Genomic DNA, 25024 nt, shown 5'->3' on the forward strand with positions numbered 1-25024 from the left:
ACTCAAGTTTTAACATGCATCAAATCATCTATCCAGTTTTCTAATTATGCCATTACTCTTTTCAATTAACTCTACTGTTTTACTAATGCTCTTAGTTCTTACTCTTATATACTATTAATCATAATTTCCTCCCTTCTTTGAAGGAAATAGTATAAAGTATATACTTACAGAGGAGAAGGAAGTGTATATCTAACTCAAAAAATAGTAGCATTTTGATTTTAATCTTCTAGTAGGAATTACAGTGTTCTTTTGCTTTCTAAATGCATGTGAAGAACTCTCTTATTCTCTCACACATAGACCTATACGTAACTCATCAGCAAATCTTATTAGCTCTATCCTCAAAATTTATTCTGATTTACTTCTTACCACTGACAGAGCCTTCACTTTTGTGACATCAGCTTACTTTGATGGTTAAAATAACCTGCTACTTACAAGATGCTTGCCCTCAATGATTTGACTAATTAATATATTACCAAAACAAACTTACTGAGACACAAGAAGTTATTGAGTTTAGAGATTCTGTTTTTTTTTTCTTCGTTGTTGTGTAGTTAGGGACTACTATGCTTGGCACATAGAGAATACACTAAAAAAAAAAAAATACACTAATGGAATGAATGGAACATAAAAGGATATTTATGTTTCAGAAAGATTTATCGATTGACTGCTATGTGAGCCACTCTATTAGATGCTGGGATTTTTTTCTCTTTTTTTAAATTTACTTTTTATTGAGCTAACATTGGTTTATAACATTATATAAATTTCATGTGTACAGCTCTCTACTTTTATATACACTGCAGCGTGCTCACCACCAAAAAGTTAGTTTCCGTCTATTGCCATACAGTTGATTACCCTTTACCCATTTTGCCCTCCCTACCAGTCTTCTCCCTCTGGTAACTATTACTCTGTTTCCTGTATCTATATGTTTGTTTTTGCTTGTTCACTTATTTTGTTTGTTTGTTTTTTATATTCCACATATGAGTGAAATCATACGATATTTGTCTTTTTCTGATTTGTTTCACTTAGCATAATACCTTCAAGTTCCATCTATGTTGTTGCAAATGGCAAGATTTCATGTTTTTTTATGTATGAGAAGTATTTCATTTTGTGTCTGTGTGCACACACACACACACCACATCTTCTTTATCCATTTATCTGTTTATGGGCATGTAGGTTGTTTCCATATCATGGCTATTGTACATAATGGTACAACGAACATAGGGGTGCATGTATCTTTTCTAATTAGTGTTTTTGTTTTCTTCGGATGAATACCTAGAAGTGGGATAGTTGGATCATATGGCAGTTCTATTCTTAATTTTTTGAAGAACCTCTATACTGTTTTCCATAGAGGCTGCACCAGTTTACATTTCCACCATCATTGTATGAGGGGTGCTGAAATATTTAAATGAAGAGAAATAAGATCTTTGCCCTAGAGGAACTCACAGTCTGTTGAGGTGACAGACATAAAAGACACACAGAGTAGTAAGTGCTACAGCAGAAGCTCATACAAAGTGCCGCAGGAACATAGAGAAGGAGCACCTAGTATTCCTAAGAACCGAGGTTACCTGCCTTTGCTATAATAATCACGTGAGTGATGAAGTAGGTGCATGTTATTGGACTTTCATAACAAGTAAAAAATTCAGTTTATGACCTTCCCTTGTCCTCTTTATTCCAGAGTAGTGTTGGGTTCACAGAGGACAAAGGATATACGGAGGCTGAATTCATGGGGACTCTTTCAAATTGATCTTAACTATTGATTTTAGAATTGTTCTTGCTTTATTGTGGTTTTAATTTTTTGATACCCATCTAAGTGTTTTATATATAGCCATAATTTTAAGAAATCCATACTCATGTACAATCTTCTGTTTTTAAGAAATGTTTGAAAAAAGTAGTTACATGTGACAGCAATTAATGCATTATTTATTTGTTTGTTGGCTGTTTTGCCAGACAGCTTGAACTGCAGTATAGTAATTTTCCAGATTAAACTCTTTTCAGATTTCCTATAATATCCATAGTAGATCCTTCTCTTTTAGTCATGCTGCAGTTTCTGCCTTGGTTGGCATTTCATATTGTGTCTTAGCTTCCTTGCAGCTGAGTCAGCTCTGTTGGCAGAAGTAATGTGAGCCTTCTTTAGAGAGTCAGATAAATGGCTTCCAGACAGATCCAATTTTTGTTCAGGTTAGTTTCATAATTTGCCTTGTAATGCTAGTATCCTGGATTTAAGGCTTAGGCATGATAGTTATCTTGAGTTACAGAAATATTCTTCCTCAAAACTTTTTAGGTGATGTGTGCAGGACTATAGTTTCAATAAGCCATGCTTCCAGTAACTTTGAATTACATTGCATTAGTTTTAACTTCAGCCCTTAACTTTGATTTCTCTTTTACTGCTTACTCTCTCTCTCTCCCACCCCCTGCTCATGTATTATAGATGGCCTTGGGGCTGAAATATTGCACACTTATTCAAGTTAGTTTTCAGTAAAGGAAAAACATTAGCTTTGTAACTTAATGACTTATTTAGTGGTGTGAGTGTGCATTATTTGCTATAATGTTTCTCTTAAGGTGTGTGAAGAACTGTTTTCATTTTATGTAATAACCGTATTGGAAATAAAGTGGCTTTTCTGGAATACTTAAGACATTGAAGGAATCTCATAAGCTTTTGCCAAGGAGATAACATTTTGGACATGCTCTAGTTTTATTGAAGTTGTTCTATTTTCATTAAGATTGTGTCTCCTTGTAATCTTTATAGCCTTTGGGAAAGTGAATGTTCTAATTAGAGGAACACTTCTTATCCTTTGAATTACAGGTTCATTGATTAAGCTGTGTGTGTGTGTGTCTGCGTACGCGTGTGTGTGTGTACGATGACATTGTAAGTAGTATGATTTTTGTTTCCTTTAGACACAAACGTCAACAATGTAAGCCTTTCCTGTCTTGAAGTGGAAGCTTCATGAAACCTTTGCTGTCTTGACAGTGGAACCGTACCTTGTTTAGTGTGGTATTAGGTATACTTTTTAACTAAAATCTAGAGCAGATTTTATGTGTACGCAGGTACATCTCCAGTATAGAGGAGAGCAGTAGCCCCTAAACGTTTAGGATATTGTGCATGCTTGATGGGTTTTTTCCCCCTTTTTTGTGGTCTATTCTGAATTTGCCAGTATGTCATATATTTTCATTTGTAGTGATAGGGTGATAAGGCTTATTCAGAAATAGTTTTTGAGTTATTCTTTCTACTTTATGACTACGTTAGCCCCCATATAACCTACTGTTTTGCCCAAAGACTTACTTTCAGCTTCAGGTTCAGAGGATTCACCGGTAAAATAACCACTCCACAATTTAATAAGCAAGAAATAAGGAAATTTATTATATTAGTAGTAAGTTACAGTATGAGGACAAGCAATATATGTATATAGAGAGATACATGTACATACATCACCTAATTGGGTGAGCACCTACCTCCAGATCCAAGCAACAGCAATCTGGAGTCCCGGTGTTACAGCATAAGGACAAGCAACATAGCAAGAAATAAATGTATATACATCACCAAATTGGGGAAGCACCTACCTCCAGATCCAAGCAGCGCTGGGAAATCCCTGGAACAGTGATCTGGAGTCCCAGTTGGAAGGTCCCGAGCAGTGCGTCCACCCCACGGCTGAGACTTCAGAGTACTGCTCAAAGGAGTCCTGCTTGTAACGCCAAGCCGCAAGCTGATAATCACCAGCTTACGCGCAAATATGCAGCTCTGGCTATTATCAGAAATGCTTTGCTCTCTGTTCGTAAGTCTCGGAATGTCCACTGAACTGGGCAGATTCCCAAGGCCCAGGAAGCTTCGTGACTTACTCCTTTCCTTATCTGTTGGTTTTCAGGCTTGCTAGCACCATTTCTGCTGACCGACATAGTCCAGCAGTTTGGCACGTAGCTCCCTTCAGGGTCTTTGTTTGGTCAAAGGCCTATTATTGCCTCTGAAGCCTGAACAAGACTATTACCTTCCCTAACACCTACTGACAACTTTTTTGAGTTTTTCACGTTGGCTTTCTAAACTTCAGTTTTGAGAACTCAACCTTTATAGCATTTCAGTAGAGAGCACTAGTGAGGGAGTTGGGACTCAGTTTATGGGTTATTGGCTCTTTGACTTCAGTCAAGTTGCTTTGTCTGAACTTTGGTTTCCTCATTTCATAAAATTAAGGGTTGGGTTTGTTTTCGAAGGTTCTTTCTCAAACTCAGTCATGGTCTAGGACTGATATCCCTCTTCTTGGATCATATAGACTGTCATAGTCAGCTTCATCTATCCCCACCCCCCTACCCGCTGCAAAGAAACTCATTATATTCCCAAGACCCAGGCATCTGTGTCCATTTACGCTGAAACATTGAAGTTGGACTATCTCTGTCTTCCATATTTCTAAATAGTCTCTGAAATACCATGTCTTACTTCTGGTTCTCTTGAAATATGGTAGCTTTTTGTTAATGTTGTTGTAGAATTACTGCTCCCTCTGATTTTACTAGAAGACCAGGGAATAGCCATAATAGTGCCTAAATATTATCATCTGCCTTTATTAATCTGTATGCCCCCAGTGAGATGGTTGATTGAATTAATGTCAGCCAATTTAACTTCCTCCCATAGAGTTAGCTGTGCTTGCTCCATTGGTAGAGCTATTTCTGAAACATGAAAGTGCGAGAAACAGCGAATTCTCTGGGTGCCACAATTAGTGTTTAAATTGATATTCTCAAGCCAGAAGAATGGGACAAAAGTGTTGAAATTTCAAGGAGAAATTTGTTGGCTCTGTGAGAGCAAGAGCCTTATCTATCTCATTTACTCTATCCCTAGCATCCAGAAGAGTGTATTGCCATAGTAGGCCTTCCATAAAAATTTGTAGAATGAGTGAAGAAATCAAATTACAGTTGCTTAGGTACAGAATGGAAGAGCTTATTTAACTCTTAGATTTAGGGTCCTGAAGGACATGCAGAAAGGATGGAGAACCAGTATGATGCAGTGTTTGAAACCGAGTTAAATAAAAGAACCTGGACCTTTGCCTGGAACATCAGAAGATTTAGTAGGGGTGGAGGATTCATTTATTTACTTTAATTTTTGAGTATAGCACTTAGACTAATGGAAGGATTTTGCGGCTTTGTCAATTACTCTTTTTCTTGAAACTTGAGTTGGTCGTGTAGGTAGTGGTTGGATGACCATCTGTCAGAAATGTCAAAGAAGGGGATCCTGAAAGAACAGGTAGTTGAACCCACTGCTCTCTAAGGTTCTTGTGAGTTTATAGCTCTGTGAGTTTCACTTCAAAGGGAGATTGGACATGGTATGCTGTCTCACAGAGGATAGTGAAGTGGATAATGAAATTTTCAGTCTTTGTTAAAGTGATTTCAGCATTCTTAAGAATATCAAAATGTAGAAATAGTTTTGTCTTCTTTTTAATGAGGGAAGTAACAGAGAGCACAGAAAAGTGACAGTGGAAAAAGAAAGCTGGCTGTGAGGGAAGAGAGAAAAGAAAGATCAATTAGAACAACCTCGTGAATTGCGTGGATTTCGAATATGAACAGTTGTCCCCTAAGTATGTCAGTAACCCCTGATAGAGTATTTTCTTTATTAATATTACGTCAGCGAGAACACTGCAGGCCTGTGTTTGTTTGTATAGAGGAAACCTAGCACACCTCAGTGGCCTTTGAGTATATAGATCTGCATGGTAGTTGATGAAATGATCTTTACAGTATTGAATTTGTCTGCAAAAAATGTTTAAATCACTTATTTAGCAAGGTGGAGGAGTTTAAAGATGACTATAAACATGTTTTGTGGTCTCCTGAAATTATCAGTTTATTAAGGCAGACAGGTGCAAGACCAAATAATTATCTTATAGCTTAGTACATTTTTTAAAAAACTACATGATATATAATATGCAGTGGAAACATTCTGCATTGGGAGATCAGGAAAGAAAGGAGACTGGATCTTGAAGGGTAAGACGTATAGGTGGGTAGGTGCGTAACAACAATGCCCACATTCTGATCCATGTGGCAGTTTTGGTTCTGATTGTAAACTAATGTAGTTAATTGAGTGGTATTCTAGTGTGTACATTTGTCTCTTGTGAGCTTAGCGTACTCTACTGCTGAAACATGACTCAAATCAGAGTACCAAAAAGAAAAGAAAATCCAGCTCCTAGGTTTACAAAGCTGAGCTCCAGATCAGGATGATGTACTCCTGAAGGTAAATGCTGTCTCATGACTGCCAGTTCCATTTTGAAATAGTGCAATTTCAGAGTGAGTTGTTCAGAGGAGATGTGGGCGGAGGAGACATATGTAGACCTACTTGAGAGCTGAAAGTAGTTAAAGTATGAGAGAGTGGAAAGGAGGAAGATGAGGCTGGAGAGAAGGGCTGAAGACAGGTTGTAAAAGGACTCTGTTCTTTTGCGCAGAGGGTGTTTCATTCATTTTTTAAAGTAAGTTGAATTGCAAGGAAATATCATGTATGATTATTCTGCTCGAATGCCGTTCCACTTTTCATTGAAAAATTCTTTGTTATTTTAAATTCAAGCTGGTTTGTTGGCCATATCATCTTCCTGCTTGTGTTGTATTTACTGGGGTAGGTAAAGATGATTAGGCTACTATGTAATGACCGAAGGCATAACTAGCCAGCCATCATGACTTTTTGGTCCACTGTTTATACTTAGAATTCTAGTGATTCTGTTGTTTTCCTCCAAGCCTTGTGTAATACCACTTGAATTTCTCTAATAAATTTTGAATGAAATTGTGTAATCATAATGATTGAGAATTGTTTTGTCTAGGGGGGCCCCCAAGTCCTTGTAATCTCTTAAAGCAGCGGTCCTCAACCTTTTTGGCATCAGGGACCGGTTTCGTGCAAGATGTGGGGCAGGGGGAATGGTTCAGGCAGTAACGTGAGCGATGGGGAGCTTCGTTCACTCGCCCGCCGCTCACCTCCTGCTGTGTGGCCTGGTTTCTAACAGGCCGCGGATCGGTACCGGCCTGGGGGTTGGGGACCCCTGTCTTAAAGGGTTCTTTAGAAACCCCTTTTCATTAAGTATATTTGCTTACTTGAAAAGTACCTCCATCTTCTATCATATTTTCATGACTCAAAGCATTTATGCAGTGTGACTGCATTTGAAAACTTAAACATTTTAAAAACTGTTTTAATGAGATAAAGGTAGTAGTAACACTTTTTTTTTCTCCTGAAATGAAGAAGCACTATCTTATTTGACATTTTGCCTTTTCTAGTGTTTTACTAATATTTATTGAAAGCTGTTTTCTAATACGCTTCTTTGAGTTGGTTGTACAGATACTACATGTGTTTCTTGTCTCCACTTAATAATTAACTTCTGTTTTTATTTCTTATCAATGCCTTAGGAAAAACATATAAACAATGAAGAAGAGCACTCAAGGAGGATGGAAGAGGCCAGATTGCAGCTCAAGGATCAACTTCTTTGTCTGGAGACTGAACAGGAATCCATTCTTGGTGTGATAGGAAAGGAAATTGATGCAGCTTGTAAAACCTTCTCCAGGGACTCAATGGAGAAATTGAAAGTAATTATGAGTCCTCATTGTGCCTTTCAGTTAGTTTCCTAATATATAATTATAAGAAGATTTTAATGCATGGTTACATGGTAGCCACATTTTTATTCCAGAGAGTTTTATGAAACAAAATAATATCTTGCATTTTTTAAAATGAGCTATTTTATCTATTGCACATTCATGGTAAGAGATAGTATGCTGTTATTCCACTGAATTGCCTGTATCTCACTCTGTAAAAGAAAATGTCTTACAAGGGAAGCAGCAGTTCTGACTAAAACAAAATCCTTCGAGTGAAGAAGCCTGGATTTTGAATTTTTTATTATCACTGGTCATTTTTGTTGTTGTTAGTATATTACTGGCTAACATCGTTTGAGTACTAGTTATATTACAGATACCGTGTAAGTACCGTGTATGCATTCTCTCCCTTAATTGCTGAAACCACCCTATCCTTTAGGTACTCAGATTAAATCCATTTTAGACAAGAGAAAGCAAGGCTTGGGAGGGTTAAGTAACTTGCCCCTGGCCACGTATCTAGTCAAAAGCTAGAACTAGGACTTCAAACATTGGGTGTCCAACTGTGGAGCTTAAACAAGTAACCACTACGCTATTTGCCTTCCCTATTTAAAAAAATTACGTTTACTTTAGTTTTCCTATCTTTAAAATGGATTATTGCTACTCAATATGTAGTCCTAGTGAAATGATAAATAAAAACATGTTAATCATGGATGTTCTTAATTCCTTGAAGGTAAGCACCTCTTTTGACTCTAGGTTCTAGTACTGCTATGTTACATACAAAGAGCATTGCAGTGCTTTAATATGGTATAACCATAATACATTATAATTTAGCCCACCGTATTTATTTCAGTTGATGATATGACAGCACTCGAATTATAGTATTATGCATAAAGGTTTTTTTAAACCTCTTCAGATGTTTCTTCTTATTATTTTGTCATTCATCTTTTTTCTCATATAAAATATTCTTCCCTTGGACTTTCTTGGTGGCGCAGTGGTTAAGAATTCTCCTGCCAGTGCAGGGGATGCGGGTTTGAGCCCTGGTCCGGGAAGATCCCACATGCCGCGGAGCAACTAAGCCCGTGTGCCACAACTACTGAGTCTGTGCTCTAGAGCCCGCGAGACACAACTACTGAAGCCTGCGCGCCTAGAGCACATGCTCTGCAGTAAGAGAAGCCACCGCAGTGAGAAGCCCACGCACCACAACGAAGAGTAGCCCTGGCTCGCCGCAACTAGATAAAGCCCGTGCGCAGCAACGAAGATCTAATGCAGCCAAAATTAAATACATAAATTAATTAATTAAAAAAATATATTCTTCCCTAAACTACTTTCCCCTCTTTCTTCCTGCTCTTCCTCTCTTCCTGCCCATCTTTTTTTTTTTTTTCTTAAGTAATGTTTTAAAGAAAATAAAATGATAATTCTACACTTGTGCCTTAGGATTCAACTTTAAAGGAAGTATTTCAACTGGTAGAATTTGGTGGAGTTGATGGAATTTCTACAATATATATTTTTATATACATTTTTTAAAAAGCTCAGATGTCAATTTGAGAGGACTGGGAGCCAAGTATGAGAAGTAATTGGCTTTAGGGGAAAACCAACTTTCAGTCCTGTTATAATGCTGGTTTATTCTTTTCCCTATCGAATGATGCTTTATTTAGGACTTGTCTTGTTTACATATATTTAAAGCCTTGAAATCCTAATTTTATCTCAAAGATGTACAGATTAACAATGCAGTATTTATTCTGTATTTAAGAATTTGTGTCAGGATGGCTTGTTTTCAGTCAAGTAGTGATGTAAAAATGGAAACATTTGGATTGTGTTATAAGATATGTAAACCTTGTTATGGCCAATTACAGGCTAAAACATAGTGTGCAGATAGCAGATGGCTTAAATATTTTATTTCTTTATGAGGTTCAAATTATCCTTCCAATATTCTGAGAAGTACCCTATTCTTTAATAGGCTTTCAAGAATGCGGTGACTGTGGTAATAGGTCTTTACACCTCTTCCCCTAGAGAAAGACTAATTCAATCTTAGTGATGGGTGGAAAGTAAATCTAAAAGAATGGAAATTCTATTAAGATTTTTTTTTAAGAATTCTTTTTTTTTCATTGTGGGTCTCTTTCCATTAATAACTTCTGTTGTTTCATTACTATAAAATTGAAAAAAAAAAAAAAAAGGAATACTCAAGAACATAACACTTGCTCTCACCTCACAGAAACCATCAAGGTGTTTGTTAAAATAAAATTGATTCTTTGCTTTATAGTTCAGAAATATAGGGGAGATCAGTGGTCCTTGTAAAATGTTTTCAAAAATGGAATAATTCCAATTATTCCTGGTCATTTGTTCATTTTTGAAATATTGCTCATGAAATTTTCAGCCATTTTATGTAGAAAGTGACTGTCTATGGAATGGATTGCATAATAGATATGTAACAAATGAGTCTGAGAAAAGTCTTTGGGAATATTGGCATTATTTCTAATTATATTTTCTTTTTTCAGTACCATATTTATTACTTATTCCACATTAGTAAGTGCATGCAGTAATTGAAAACCTATGGTTAGACACTTAATAAACCACCACTATTATGAAGAAATTAGAAAAGTGTCTGAATTAAAGATACAGTATTTTCACTACCAATCTTTGATAATTCCAGAGCTTTTCCCCTAACACTTGGTTTTAGCATTTATTTGTGGAGCATGAAGAGGATAGGCATTGGACCAAGACAGATGTGGGTTCAGATTGCTAATATATGACCTTGGTTGAGTTATATAATCTCTATTCTCTCTAAGAATTCATTTCCCATTTATAAGTTGGGTTATTATGAAGATAAAGTAAAAATAGATATAGAAGGTGCACATCATAGTGTGAAGTATCTTGCACTTAGTAGATACTCAACTAATGATAGCTATCATTATTATGTAGAGCTTTTTTTGTAGTATACTCATATTACCATGTATATGCCTTCTGTTTCTTTAATCTTTTTATGACAAATGCCTGTTACTGTGTTCTTGTCGTAATAGACTTTGAAGTGTATTTATTGATGATTACATCTTGATATGCAGTTAGTAGTGATAATGGTGTTCTGTATGCCTGACACTGTGCTAACACCCATTTTATTTAATTTATACCTTGGCCTGAGGAGGTAGTTTACTCACTTTACAGATGGTAACCTACAGCTTAGAGGAATTAAGTCACACCACTTATAAGTGATCAAGTGACTGTTCTTAAACACTAAACTATATATAAATTTGTAAAGCAAGTCACAAAATATGAACATTGTACGTATCTCAAATTATTTTGGTCTTTAATCTTGAGCACTATACCTTAGGTCACTGAAGACTTGAGACTATGACATAGATCAGTGAAAAAGAATAATAAAAACATCATAATCAATGACAAATTGACGTTTACAAATATTCAACACGGTACAGAGGTAGAAGAGGAAGAAAACACTATGGTCTAGAGTGATTAAGGGAAATCTCACTGAAAAGGCAGGCAAGGCACAAGAGTTGAGTGAGATTTAGATAATGAGAAACATGGATGAGGGAAAGGTTGGATATAAGAATATAACACTCTTGTATATGGCACGTGGTCAGCACTCATTATGCATTCATCATATGTCTAAATGAATTACCTAATGATATTCCTTAGGGGAGTGATGTGCACACGCATTAAGAAGTATAGAAGTATTTGAGAATAGGAATAGACATCTCTTGCAAAGGGACAGGATATTTTTAAGCAGAAAATTTCTAGGAAAAAGTGATGCAAAAATATCATAGCACAGAGTTCAAAGAAGGTAGGCATTGAGAAAAACTTGTGTTTAAAATTAGGAAGTCATTGACAACCTTTGAGTATAGTTTTATCAGTAATAAGGCAGAACCAGAGGACAAGGGATTTTACAAATGAGTTGGTGTGAAGGAAATCAGAGCAGCTGGTGTAGACAACCTATTTATTGTAGAATTTTGTTACCATCATGAATTACAAAGCGATGTTGGTATGAAGTCATATTGATTAGGTTCTGTCAGTCTGCACAACCATTAATGAGACAAAATGGCCCACATAGTATAAAATTAAAGAAGGAAAAATGAGACAAAGAATTAGGTTTCTGTGTAATTACATCTAACTCACTGTGAAATACATTACCTGGAACAAAACTGAGGGAAAGAAACAAACACAAATGAAGTAAATTGGTTTAAATGAGGCTGCTTGCCATGCAGAACTCCACGGAATCAGACTCAGTGATTCAAGCAGTAACAGCACTTGAAAGGTGATTCCTGTCTCTATATGTGAGCTAAATATTTACTGTCAATACATACATACATATATGCATACATATATACATGCTTACATAAATAGGCATGTTAAATAAATAATGGTTTGGAATTGGTTTCGTACTTGGTATGAACTTTCTTCTTTTTAAACCCTTAAGTTTAGAGACTAAACTTTTGGATGTAATGGTGAAGAATTTTCATTTATATAAGTTCACTTCAGAGAAATATCTACTTCTAATAGACGATATCCTCTTTCTTGTAGGTTTTTTCATCTGGTCCTGATATTAATTATGACCCACATCGCTGGTTAGCAGAAAGCAAGGTAATTAATCTTTGAATCCTAAAGTTTTCATAATGTTTATGACCTTCAAGGCATCCTATTTGGGCTAGTCATATATTTTGACATATAACTGAGCATATGAAAGCATAATACTTCATTGCTGGGAAAGATATCATTGTAATGCATTCCAGAAACTTGCATGTTCTTTTAGTTTAACATTTAAAAATTAGCTTAAATATATAGGCATGGAATGAGAGAATAAATGACGGTAAGTAAAACTGTTGAAGTATCAAAATTAGACTGTCAGAGAGACAAATTCCTCTGCCTTTTCCTTGGGATAGGCCTTGTCTCTGGAGGTGCACAAAGGTCAGGGCAGCTGTAACCAACCTTCATTTACACATATATACTTATATTCTGATTCTGGAGGGTTAGCTCAAAGCCTGCAAAATCTCTTTGTGGCTCAAGCAAATCATTCATCTCTCTGGGTGTCTCGTTTTCTCATTTACAAAATGGGAGGGGTAAACTTTGTGTTCTGAAGATAACTTTACTTCTTCATGATTCTTTGGCATTATTTAAATTTAGTGGAAGGTAACCAAAAATAAATAAATTGAACAATTTGCTCATTTTAGCAAAAAAGATTCTTCTACACTGTGGGATAGTTATCAGCTATCTTCATAGATCAAATCAACTTGGAAATTCACTAATTTAAATATATAGAGAGTTATGACCATATAAAATGTTGATACCTGTTTATTCAATTATCAATACTTAAGCACTTGCATTCCATTTTAGAATAGTTTTTTTCAGCTTTAAGTTACTAAAATCTTCCATCCCATTTAAATTCTATAAGAAAACCAACTGTACTATAAACCTCACCAATTGTGGTCCAACTTAGGATTTTATTGCAAGAAAGAACCTTTAAGTTTGTACAATATCCTTATTTAAAAATATGAGCAAAGTGAGGTTTCTGAGAAGGTACGTGACTTTCTCAGTGCCATATAAGGAGTGGGAAAATGTATTACATGCCATGTCAGATTCACAATTAACATTCTTATTATTATGTGTATTACCATTTAAAGTCTTTGTTTATTCAGCCAAGATTTGTTGATTGAGTACTTTTTTGTATACAGACATTGGGGATATTAAGTAAGTGTTAGCAAGCTGTGAAAGTTAATAGGGAAAATGTAGATGTAAACAAATTTTAGAAATCCTTAAAGTGTTTTATATTGTTATAGAAATATGTAAACATTGACAAAGGAACACAGAAGAAGGAAGAACTATGGTGTTCATGTTGGGAGGATGGGAGGGTATGACACTGCCAGCATGTCACAGAAGGCTTCTGCAAAAATACAATGTTTAAACTTAGTCATACAAAAAATATGTAGAAGTACTCTAATTGGCTAAGAAGATGAATATTTTAGTCAACACAGATAAGGCCCTGAGATTCCTGAGTAAGGTCCAGGTGGGAGGTGGTGCAAAGACAGAGTTCACTTTTGAAAACCAGATATTCATTAGAGAAGCCTCTTTAAAAAAAAATTCTTAATAAGAAACTAACAGTATTATGATTGAACATTGAAATTTACTCAGCCTTATAAAATTTTCTCTTCTACTTTAAATACAGTGACCCCGTGCATACCTAACCATTTTTGGTAGAACCAAATGCAAACTTGTATTTATGCTACCTGTATAGTAAATTTAGAATAGACATGTTTTGCTGTCTCAGAATTTTTTAGCTAGAAACTTGTTGTGCATTAATAAAGCATTTCTCTTTTTTTCCCAACTCCACAATTCTGACAACAAGAGCAATGTACTTGGAATTTTCTTTCAAGTTAAAATCTTTATGATTTCTGAACAGAAAGCTTTCACTGCTGTTGTTCAGTTAAATTATGAGAGCCAGAGATGACTCTTAATCATAGCTCTTTAATTTGGGAGCGAGTGAGCCGTTTTCCCTTATCATTTAATGGGATTGAACTTCCGATCAGACAAGTTTTAACATTCCATGAGGCAACTGTTCCTCTACAGTGTAAAAGGGTCACGATAAGCAATACTACGCTGACCAGCTGACTCAGGAGGAATTGACTCTATTTACTAGAAAGATGGCTTAAGTTATTGATGGGCTACAATACTGTAATGCCCGTGAACTATGACAGGACAGCTCTATAAGTAATGAAGATAAGGTCTGAAATCAAAGGACAAAAACGATATGGAAAGTAGAATTGCTATTCAGCTAGTCCATGCTGACATCTTGCTGTATTAGAAGGACCTCTGATGGCATTTGGTAATTGTTTTCATAAATCTGCCAAGTGAATTTCTTCTTTTAGTGTTAATTCTAGAAGAACTAAGGGACTGGGTGGGAATTGTGTCACTGTTGCTTTGTTGGCATTGGTGACATAACATAAACATGAAGCCCAACTAAGAGTTGGACCAGGTTCATAGATAAAATAACCAATGAAGGGTAAAAATAATACATTGCAGGGAGGAAGAGGGTTGAGGTGGTCGTTAAGTTATGCAAGGAGTTCCCATAGATAAAGGATTTGTTTTTGTCATAAATCCTGACAAGGCATGTAGAGGCCAAATTTTATTCAGTTTAGCAGAGAATTTTCTAAGTAGCTACTATGCCCCAATGTTATATTACATGCTGTGGAAATAACGAATGAATTAAGAAATGATGCTTCCTCCTGAGGAACACGTTTTCTCTAGAAAAGTCGACACTTATGTAGATAATTTCAACATTATATGTAAGAGCTGTAACAGAGGTATGTGAAAGCTGCCTTGGAGGCTGATGTCGCAGATAAATCTTGAAGCCAGCCAGGTTAAGAGGAAGGAACATGCATACAGAGTAAACAATTGTAGGAATGGCCTGGAAGAGATACAGCATGATAAATGCAAAAGAAACCCCAAGTGATTTGGCAATACTACATACAATATGAAAATGTGAGTCAGGGAATGTCAGGGATGAGGCTCCAGAAGGAGGTAGAGATTAGATCCACCAAGAAGAGCATTGTATGCCATTTTCAAAGGTTGGGTCAGCTCTGCATTTAGTGGGGAATCATGAAGGAGTTTTGAACAGGAGAGTGAAATGTTCGTATTCATAGTTTAGAAGCATCACTCTGATAGTGATGTGAAAGGTAGGTTAGAGGTGGGAAACCCAAAGGCAGGAACACCAGCTAAGAGGTCTTCAGGTGAGACCCAGGACTCTGGTTGAGGTAGGGTGAAAGTTTGAATTTAGGAAATTGTAGAGATTCAGAGGAAGGGACAGACTGAAGAAACATTTTGGTGACAATATGCAAGTGATGTTTAATGTTATGTCAGAGGCTGATGGAGAAGGAGATGTCCAGGATTTTCCATTTAAACTAGAAGACTACAGTCAAAGGTTAGTATTGGAATAGACAGACATGCAGGGTCCTAGATAGGCAAGCTAGCAGAAGTATTGGAAGAGTTTCCACCACAGGGATTGATATCCAGAAAGTTCCATCTGGACAGGAATGCCTAAAGAGAAGCAGGGACAAAGGCATAGAGCAGAGTTTAGGTTCAAATCATGGAGAGAAATGAGAAGTAGCAAAGACACTTGTAGTGAGAAAATAGGCACAAATCATCAAATCTAGAGCCATCAGGCACTCACTTTCAGGATGGAACCACAATACTAGCAAGCATCACTCTTGATCCCAGATCTTAACTTATCATTTTATGATAGTGAATAAAAAAGCTGGTGTCAACTGCTCTTCAGCACAATGCAGGAGGCTCAGTACTCTTTTGTTTAGAGAGCACATTTAATTCTGGGAGTCTGGTATTAATTATTCTCTTAAGATGCACAAAGGTGTATCTTAGGAGAATTTATATTCTTCTTTGGCTCTGAAGATCTTTTCCTTCTTGGCCTTTATCCCACTGTATTGAAACTCCCATTTACTCTTCTCCTCTTTCTTTAATCTGTAAGCGTTATGAGGGAAGACCTGTGTCTGTCCTGTTCCTATTGCATCTTCAGTGCTTACCACAGGCTTGGCTAAATGCTCAATAAATATTTTTTTTTAGAGAGTAATTAGGCTTGCTGCATTTTCCTACTCAGGTTACTTCCTCAGCTTAAATATCACCAATGAATAAATAACAAGCAGATTAGATTTCAGTACATATGTCAGCTCTCAAATATTGGTTTTCTTTGATCAGTACTGTAAATTTTAAGATTATATAAATAAGAAATATACTTCCAAGTTATTTGGGGATTTTCCTATATTATCCTATTTGGTATCATCCCAAAGAGTCACGCTTTTTACAGTATCAATATAACGTGTTTCACGCATTGACAAGCATTCGCTTTTCCCTACTGTTTTTGAAATATTATAACTGAAGCAGCGTTAGAGATTGTGAAGTTTGACTTTCTCATTTTGTAGATGAGAAACAGGTCCTGGGAGTTTTGAGTTTTATCTAAGGACATAAAACTAGTTTCTGAGAAGGGTTTGGGAACCTGGATCTCTGAACTCTGTGCCATTGTTGTTTTCTACTGATTGTGTGACCTACACTTGAATATAAACCTTACATTTATGAATATTGTCTTTTTAGTGATGTGGATTTTTTAAAAACAGTTATTGTGTGAGAAGTATTAGACCTACTGTATTTAATTCTTGTTGAAGGATGCAAATGACCATCTAGTATTTTATCGTTCCAGTGTAGACATCAAAATGTGATACAAATACTCAGGTATCTTCGTTCACGTGGTGGAAATATCCTTAGGTAGTATACAGGGAACACTCTCAGCTTAACTGGAGGAAGCATTTTGTATTTTTTAATATGTACTATGATTATGGGTATATTTCTTCCAGATTATTTTCAAACCAAGCAGAAAAGTAGAGAAAGTATTATTGAAAGAATTATATTTTGAGGTTATATTATATTAATAATATAATATAATATTGAGGTTAATTATATTTTGATTTAGATTTGAATTTTGCAGTTCTGGTTTAATTCTTGTTTTGGTGATCTAGCACATTTTAAAAAATTGCCATCCTCTTTATCTCTGGTTCTTATGTAAACATTTTCTCTCAAAATTGTTTTTAGAGTTTTGGTGAAGGAAGCATAGTAGTTAAAAGCAGCAAAATTATGGTTCCTGATATTATTGCTAACTCTATCAACTATAATCTTTTATTTGAATTTTCTGTTTTCCTTGGTTTTTAGCTTTGAGTCATTCCTTAGTGACTTTCGGTATATTATTCCAGTGAATCTCATTAGAGGATTCTTACAGATTAAAAAGATCATTTTGATTGTTTTACTAGATACTTCAAAATATTCCCACCTAGTTGCAAGCTGTCAACTAAGAAGGTAAAAAACTACCTTATTTAGAAATTCTTTCCCTATTTTGGTTTACTTAGCAATACTTGTTGATGTAGTTAAATAAATGAGCCTATTATGTAATCTGTAAGATGCTCTTGTGAGTGGTTAATAGAATGGTGTTTGCACTGTGATTAATAGCCTTGTCAGCTAATTATTGTTTGGAATTGGTAAAGTTATTCCTATGCTGTGTTCCAAACTGTTTCTCCAAGATACTTAATGAATGATAGATAACGGCTGTTTTTCTAACAGACTCTTGATTCTCTTAATTGATTATTGGTTGATTAAATTTCCATAAGTTAATTTGTTTTGTAGGATTAATAATATATTCCGCATACTTATTCAATTCATATCAAGCATCTAGCTATAACCTATTTTTAATTTTGTATGGCAATGGAATGAAGGCTCAATAGGAATTAACTGGAGCCATAGGTCATACTGTATTAGTTTGCTAGGGCTGCCACAACAAAACTGGGTAGCTTAAACAGCAGGTATTTATTTTCTCACAGCTCTGGAGCCTAGAAGTCAAAGATCACGTTGCCAGGGTTGGTTTCTGGTGAGACTTCTCCTTGCCTTGTAGACGGCCACCTCTCATGTGGGGGCTGGCGGTATGGTTGGAGGAGTTGAAGGTTAGGAGTCAGAGAGTGTCTCTTCTTCTTATAAGGACACTAGCCCTGTAGGATTAGGGCCCTACCCTTATGGCCTCATTTAACCTTAATTACTTCCCTAAAGGCCCTGTGTCCAAATTCAGTCACACTGAGAGTTAGGGCTTTAACATATGATTTTGAGAGGGATGTAATTCAGTCCATAACACAGATCAAACCTGATTAATGCTTTGTTGCAAATAATTTTTTGTTATTGTTTTGTTTTTATCAGAACCAGGATTATTGTTATGACAAAACAGAATTGTTTTTTTATTATCATCTCTTAGCAGCGGTAGTGAACACGGGCCAAAGACTGGGATGGAATAAGTAGGAAAACATTAAGAAAAAGAAATGTGAAGGTATTTTCTAAATTTGCCATTAAATCATTGGGAAAGAACAGATTAAACCGGATGATTGAAGGTGGTGATCCACAGGGACTCATTTTGTTTGGACCACATGAGTTAAAAAAAAATCGATTTGGTAATGAACATTTTAAAAAATCAATTAAGTGCATTATTACAAGATGAAATTGTTTTCCTTTTGAGATATCAGAGGATCTGATAACACTAGGGTTTCATTTGGTTGTGGTAGAAAACAGAGTTAAGAAGAAGAACCATGGACATGACACCACATTAGATGTGGTGCCCTTCTTGCCCTTCTTTTTTGTGGTTGCATTTTTTTAATCCAAATTGATAATGTTCAGGTCCTAAATGTGTTACTTTTGACTGTTCATTAAGCTTTCTTAATATAGTTAGCTATCATTTGACATAATCACCATCATTTTCTGTTGACTCCCAATATGGAAGAAAAGTATTACTTGATTTTATCTTTAGGCTTGCACATTATTTTTTTTGAAGTCGATTGAAGAGAATTGGATTTATCTCTTGTATCCATGCGTGGTTCAAAATGGTAAATAGTAACATTGTAGCCTGAATTGAACTTTTCAAGAAAAACAAAAGAGAACATATTTTCTATGTACTTTTACAGATGTTTCCTATCTGGCACCTTTAGCATGTACATTTGATGTCTCTGATGTAAACCAATGAAATTAACTCCTATAATATTATCTAATAGCGACTTGGTCCTAGAACATGTTGGTCTTCCTGTAAATAAGAGGTTGAATAATCTGACTCCTTTTACTCTTTCCTCACAAGGATTTTTATGGTCAGCTGTGAACTTCATACCATTTATCAATCCATATTTGATTTTTTTTTTTAAGTTCATTCCTTCTCGTCAATCTGTTTCAAATTTCATCTTGCATGTATGTATTTCTTCTGTATGTCAAGGTTATTTCATTTAATTGTCCCCAACATACTAATACATCAATTTATATTCTAATACCTAGCCATTTGTGATAATATTAAATAATTATCTGATCTTAGACTAATCCTGGGAGGATTGGCATCTGAAAGCTGCTGTTTAGGACCATGCCTACATGGCAGAGAGTTATCAGGGCTTTTGTATGTACCTCCTTTCAGCCCTTCTTCTTTGTGATTATATTTTGTATAATTAAAATTGATAGTGTTCAGGTCCTAAATGTGTTACTTTTGAATATTCATTAAGCTTTCTTAATATATTAAAACTAAAAGAACTTTGGATTTTTTCTGTTTTCAAGATACCATTCTCTTTTTCTATTTTATTACTTAGATGCAAGGTGCTACGTCTTTCCAAAAAAATTAACAGCATCTAATTGTTCATTTAATTACGTGTGTCAGGGCCTCACCATGTGCAAAACTAGCTGTAATGTGCATGTGGGTGTGTGTGCGCATGCGCGTATGTTGGTTGTTTTGGAAACTCCCTAGGAGATTTTAATTGAAGAATATCATAAAATTCTTGAAAAATGTGTTGAGGGTTTATTATATTAAATTCTTTAACATACAAGAATAAAGATGTGTATGTGTTTGAGGTGCCAAATAAATAGCAAAAAGACTTTGTTGAAAATATATCTTTTCCAGAAACTATACATCTAACCTTTCCCTTGTTTCCTTGCATCATACCAATAATAATATGATAGTCACCGGGACTTTTCATTTTATTTATTTTTCTTGAGGAACTGGCAAAGATTGATGAGGTTAATAGAAGGTGTGGTCTACAGATTCAGATTGTAGTTTTAATATAGAAGCAGTGATAGCATAGGCTTTTCCTTATTTTGCCTAGTTAATATCAATTAATAAATTAATGACTCAAGTAGTAATGTTATAGAATCATTTTCCAACTGACCTGTATCAAAATTACTGAATAATTGTCTAGAATAATTTCTATTATTTAGTGCATTGAATACATTCTCATTTTGGAGATTGTAACTAACTGTACACACACACATATAGCCATACAATCTTAGTTAAAGAATTTTTTTTAAAAATGTAAATTGTAACAGCAATAACCTAAAATGTGAGGGGGAAGAGAAGTAAAAGTGTGAAGTTTATGAATTCTATTGAAGTTAAGTTGTTATCAGTTTAAAATAGGGTGATACACATTTAAGATATTTTATGTAAGCCTCATGGTAACCACAAGGGGGAAATCCTATAATAATTACATAAAACAACATGATAAAGAAGTTAAAGCATATTGATATCAGAAGACAACAAAACATACACAAAAAAGACAGCAGGATAAGAATCAAAGAACAAGGAACCTACAAAACATCCAGGAGACAATTAGCAAAATGGCAATAGTAAGCCCTTACCTATCAATAATTACTTTAAATGTAAATGGATTAAATTCTCTAATTAAAAGACATAGAATAGACAAATGGATAGGAAAAAACAAGATCCAACAATATGCTGCCTATTAAAGACTTACTTTAGCCTTAAAGGTACACATAGATTGAAAGTGAAGGGATGGAAAAACACATTTCAGGCAAATGGTAACCCAACCCTCCCCCCGCCAAAAAAAAGAAAACAAAAAAAGCAAGGGTAGCTCTAGTTATGTCAGACAAAATAGACTGTAAACAAAAATGATAAAAAGAGACAAAGAAGGTCATTATAATGGAATCAATACAAGAAGAGAGAACAATTGTAGATATGTGCCCAATGTTGGAGCACCTAAATATTTAAAGGAAAAACTAACATAGCTAAGTGGAGAAATAAACAGTAACAAATATAACAGTATTGAGAATAAAATTTCAATATTTACACTCATCTTTTGTAGGTATAAAGGCATAATCACCATAAACAGTTTGGTGTTCATGCTTCAGTCCTATTTTGGTCTAATGGGCTGAGCTGCAGTTATTTTTGACAAAAATATATATTTTTAGATATACCTGTCCCTTCCTTTTGAGTCTTTGACATTGAGGATATCCACCTTGTTGTAGTATTTTCTTCCTTTGGGGTTCTATCGCCCCAGACTCTTGTATTTTCCTCCCGACTCTCTATCTACAACTCCATTTTATTTTGAAATTCTCTTGTGTTTATCTCTTCTAAACCCTCTTCTGTTTTCTTTGTAGATATTCTTTATGAGCTATTTTATCTATTCCTATGCCGTTAACTTCCTTTAGGCTGTTGATTCTTTAGTTTTGTATCTCTTGACCATATCTTTTGAGCTTTAGAGCTGTATATATAATTGGATATCCAATTAGTCATCTATGCTTCTGTATCTTTTGTTCCTAACAACTTCTATATGTTTCATCCTAATGTTAACTTCTTAACCCCTAAATCGTTGCTTCTTCTAGGTTTCCTGTTTCAGTTTAAGCTAAAAATTGGCCATCAATACTGATTCCTTTCTCTTCCTTACCCCCCTCACATTTAAGTCCAAATACATACATTTTGGCTCAACCCTTACCATTTTCACTTGTTTGGAATATTGTAACAGCCTCCTGACTTCCAGCCTCCGATATTTGCTCCACTCTATATAGAGAGTATGCTTTCTAAAGAACAGTCCAATTCACATCCTTGTCTCTCATATTGTGGTTAGATGGGGATGATGGTATATCCCTCACACTCACCCTGTTTTCTTCCTAAATGCATTAGTGGAATGTTATAGTAGAAAGTGCTCCTTTAATCTGGCAGAATTGACCATGTTTTCTGTGCTATGGAAGTTTTTTTCTCTTTTTCTATTTGCAGTAGTATTTCAAGGTGGATATTGGGAAATGAAGCAGACTTAATTAAATTTCTGTAGTCACAATTGGAAGTTCACATCCTAATTTAAGTTGAGGACTTCCTGTATTTATCTAGTGACATATAGACAAGACAGAGGCCTACAAATTGTATAGCAAGTACTAAAGCCAGGTCAGCCAGGTCTCATCTCTGCAGGGAGGTTTAATTTTAGCTTTGTTGATCTATCCCCTTTTACTTTCCCCTTCCTTCCTTCCTTCCTTCCTCCCTCCCTCCTTCCCTCCCTCCCTCCCTCTCTCTCTCTCTTTCTTTTGTTAAATAACAGCTAAGTTGAGATATAATTCATGTACCATACATTTGACCTATTTAGAGTTACCATTCAGTAGTTTTTAGTATATTCACAGAGATGTGCAGCCATCACTACATGAATTTTAGGACATTTTTATCACCCCAAAAAGACAATCTGGACTATTAGCCATCACATCCTTATCTGCCCATCCACCCTCCCTGTAGCACTAGTCAACAAGTAATCTGCTTTTATCTCTATAGATTTGTCTGTTCTGGACATTTCCTATGAATGGAATCATAAAATATGCTATCCTTTATGATTGACTTCTTTCATTTAGCAGAATATTATCAAGGTTCATCTATGTTGTAGTATGTATCATTACTTTACTTCTTCTTGCTAAATAACTGTCCATTGTATGGATATACCACATTCATTTACCAGTTGATGTTCATTTGGATTATTTTAATTTCTTGGCTATCATGAATAGTGCTGCTATGAACATTTGAGTACAAGTTTTTTGCGTGCACATATGTTTTCATTTCTCATAGGTACATACCTAGGAGAGAATTGCTGGGTTATACGGTAATTATGTTTAAGCTTTTGAAGGAAGTCCAGATTGTTTTTCCAAGGTGACTACACTGTTGTACATTCCGTACATTCCTGTTGTCAGTATATGAGAATTTCAGTTTCTCTGTATACACACTAACAGTTGTTATCATCTGGTTTGTTTTTGATTATAGCTATCCTGCTGGGTGTGAAATGGAATTCTATTGTGGTTTTGATTTGCATTTCCCTGATGGCTAGTGATGTTGAGCATCTTTTCATGTGGTTATTGGCCATTCATATATCTTCTTTGGAGAAATGTCTATTTTGATCTTTTGATCAATTTGTTATCTTTTAATTTATTATTTGAGTTCTTTACGTATCCTAGATACAAGTCCTTTCTCAGATATGTGATCTACAAGTATTCTCTCCTGTTTAGTGAGTTGTCTTTTCACTTTGTTAATTGTGACCATTGAAGCATAATATTTTACATTTTGATTAAGTCCAGCTTATCAGCTTTTTTCTTTGGTTGCTTGTGCTTTTGGTGTAATGTCTAAGAAATGATTGCCAAACCAAAGTCACAAAGACTTCTGCCTGTTTTCTTCTAGGAGTCTTATATTTTTATTTATTTATTTTTAAATTTTTTATTTAGTTATTTATTTTATTTAATTTATTTTTTTTTGTAGCCATATTTTTAACAATTACATTTAGGTCTTTGATCCATTTTGAGTTAATTTTTTTATGTGGTATGAGGTATGGGTTCAACTCTATTCTTTTACATGTGACTATTCAGTTGTCCCAGCACCACTGGTTGAATAGACTATTCTTTCCTCATCAGATTGTTTTGGCACCCTTGTTGAAAGTCAGTTGACCATGTATGTATAGTTTTATTTTTGGACTCTCAATTCTATTTCATTGATCTATATGTCTATCCTATGCCGGTACCACACTGTTTTGATTACAGTAGCTTTGTAGTAAGCTTTGAAATGGGTAAGAGTGAGTCCTCCAACTTTGTTCTTATTTTTCAACACTTTATTTGGCTATTCTGGGTCCCTTGAATGTCCATATGAAATTTAGGATCAACTTGTCAATTTCTCAAAAAAACCAGCTGGGATTTTGATTGGAATTGCATTGAATCTGTAGGATGTTTGGGGAGTATTTTTGTCTAAACTATATTAAGTCTTCTGATCTTTGTACATGGGATATGGTCCCATTTATTTAGGTATTTAAAGTTTTTTTCAACAGTGTTTTGTAGAGTTATTTTTCTTTCAGATATTTTCAGAGTGTGTTTTGCAGTTCTTTTTAAAGGTGTATTATTAAGTATATTATCCTTTTGATGCTATTGTACATACAGTTGACTTTTAACTTTATTTTTGGATTGATCATTCAAGTATATAGAAATACAGTTGATTTATGTATATTGACCTTATGTACTACAACATTGCTGAACTATTTTATTAGTTCTAATATGTTTTTAGTGAAATCATTAGGATTTTCTTATACAGGGACATGTTATCTGCAAATAGATGCAAATATGTTTACTTCTTTTTTTTCAATGTGGACATATTTTGTTACATTTTCTTGCAAAATTGCCCTGCCATGACCTCCTAATACAGTGTTGAATAGAAGTGGTGAGAGCAGATATTCTTTTCGTGTTTCTGATCTTAGGGAGAAAGCATTGTCTTTTACCATTGAGTGTGATAGTAGTTGTGGGTTTTTTATAGATGTCTTTTATCAGGTTGAGAAAGTTCCCTTCTATTCCTAGTTTGTTGAGTGTCTCCATCGTGAATGGGTGTTGAATTTCATCATATGATTTCTCTGCACCTTTTGATATTTTCATGTGGCTTTATGTCCCTAATTCTTACTAATATGGCATATTACATTAATTAATTTTCAGATATTAATGCAGCCTTGCATTCTTGGGATAAATCCCACTTGATTATGCTGTAAAAACCTGTTTATATGTTTCTGGATTCTGGTTGCTAGTATTTTGTTGAAGATTTTAAAAAATATCTATTCATAAGTTATATTCATAACTGAAGCCTTATAAACAATCTGGGGAAATTACAGTTGAGACTTCAGTGTTCTTAGCTTGCTTT

At 35.1% G+C, this 25024-nt stretch overlaps 1 protein-coding gene across 4 annotated transcripts in view; it reads left to right on the forward strand.

Annotated features, from left to right (window-relative positions):
* CEP128 (centrosomal protein 128) overlaps positions 1–25024 on the forward strand; it is a 444997-nt gene that overhangs the window by 175739 nt on the left and 244234 nt on the right. For all 4 annotated transcript variants that reach the window (XM_082384674.1, XM_082384675.1, XM_082384676.1 and 1 more), the window contains exons 17-18: positions 7351–7527; positions 12061–12120. In XM_082384674.1, the coding sequence (XP_082240800.1) occupies positions 7351–7527; positions 12061–12120 (237 nt within the window). The remainder of the gene's footprint in view (positions 1–7350; positions 7528–12060; positions 12121–25024) is intronic.

This window comes from Balaenoptera borealis (genome assembly GCF_965194805.1).
Source record: "Balaenoptera borealis genome assembly, chromosome: 3".
In the NCBI taxonomy this organism is placed as follows: Eukaryota; Metazoa; Chordata; class Mammalia; order Artiodactyla; family Balaenopteridae; genus Balaenoptera; species Balaenoptera borealis.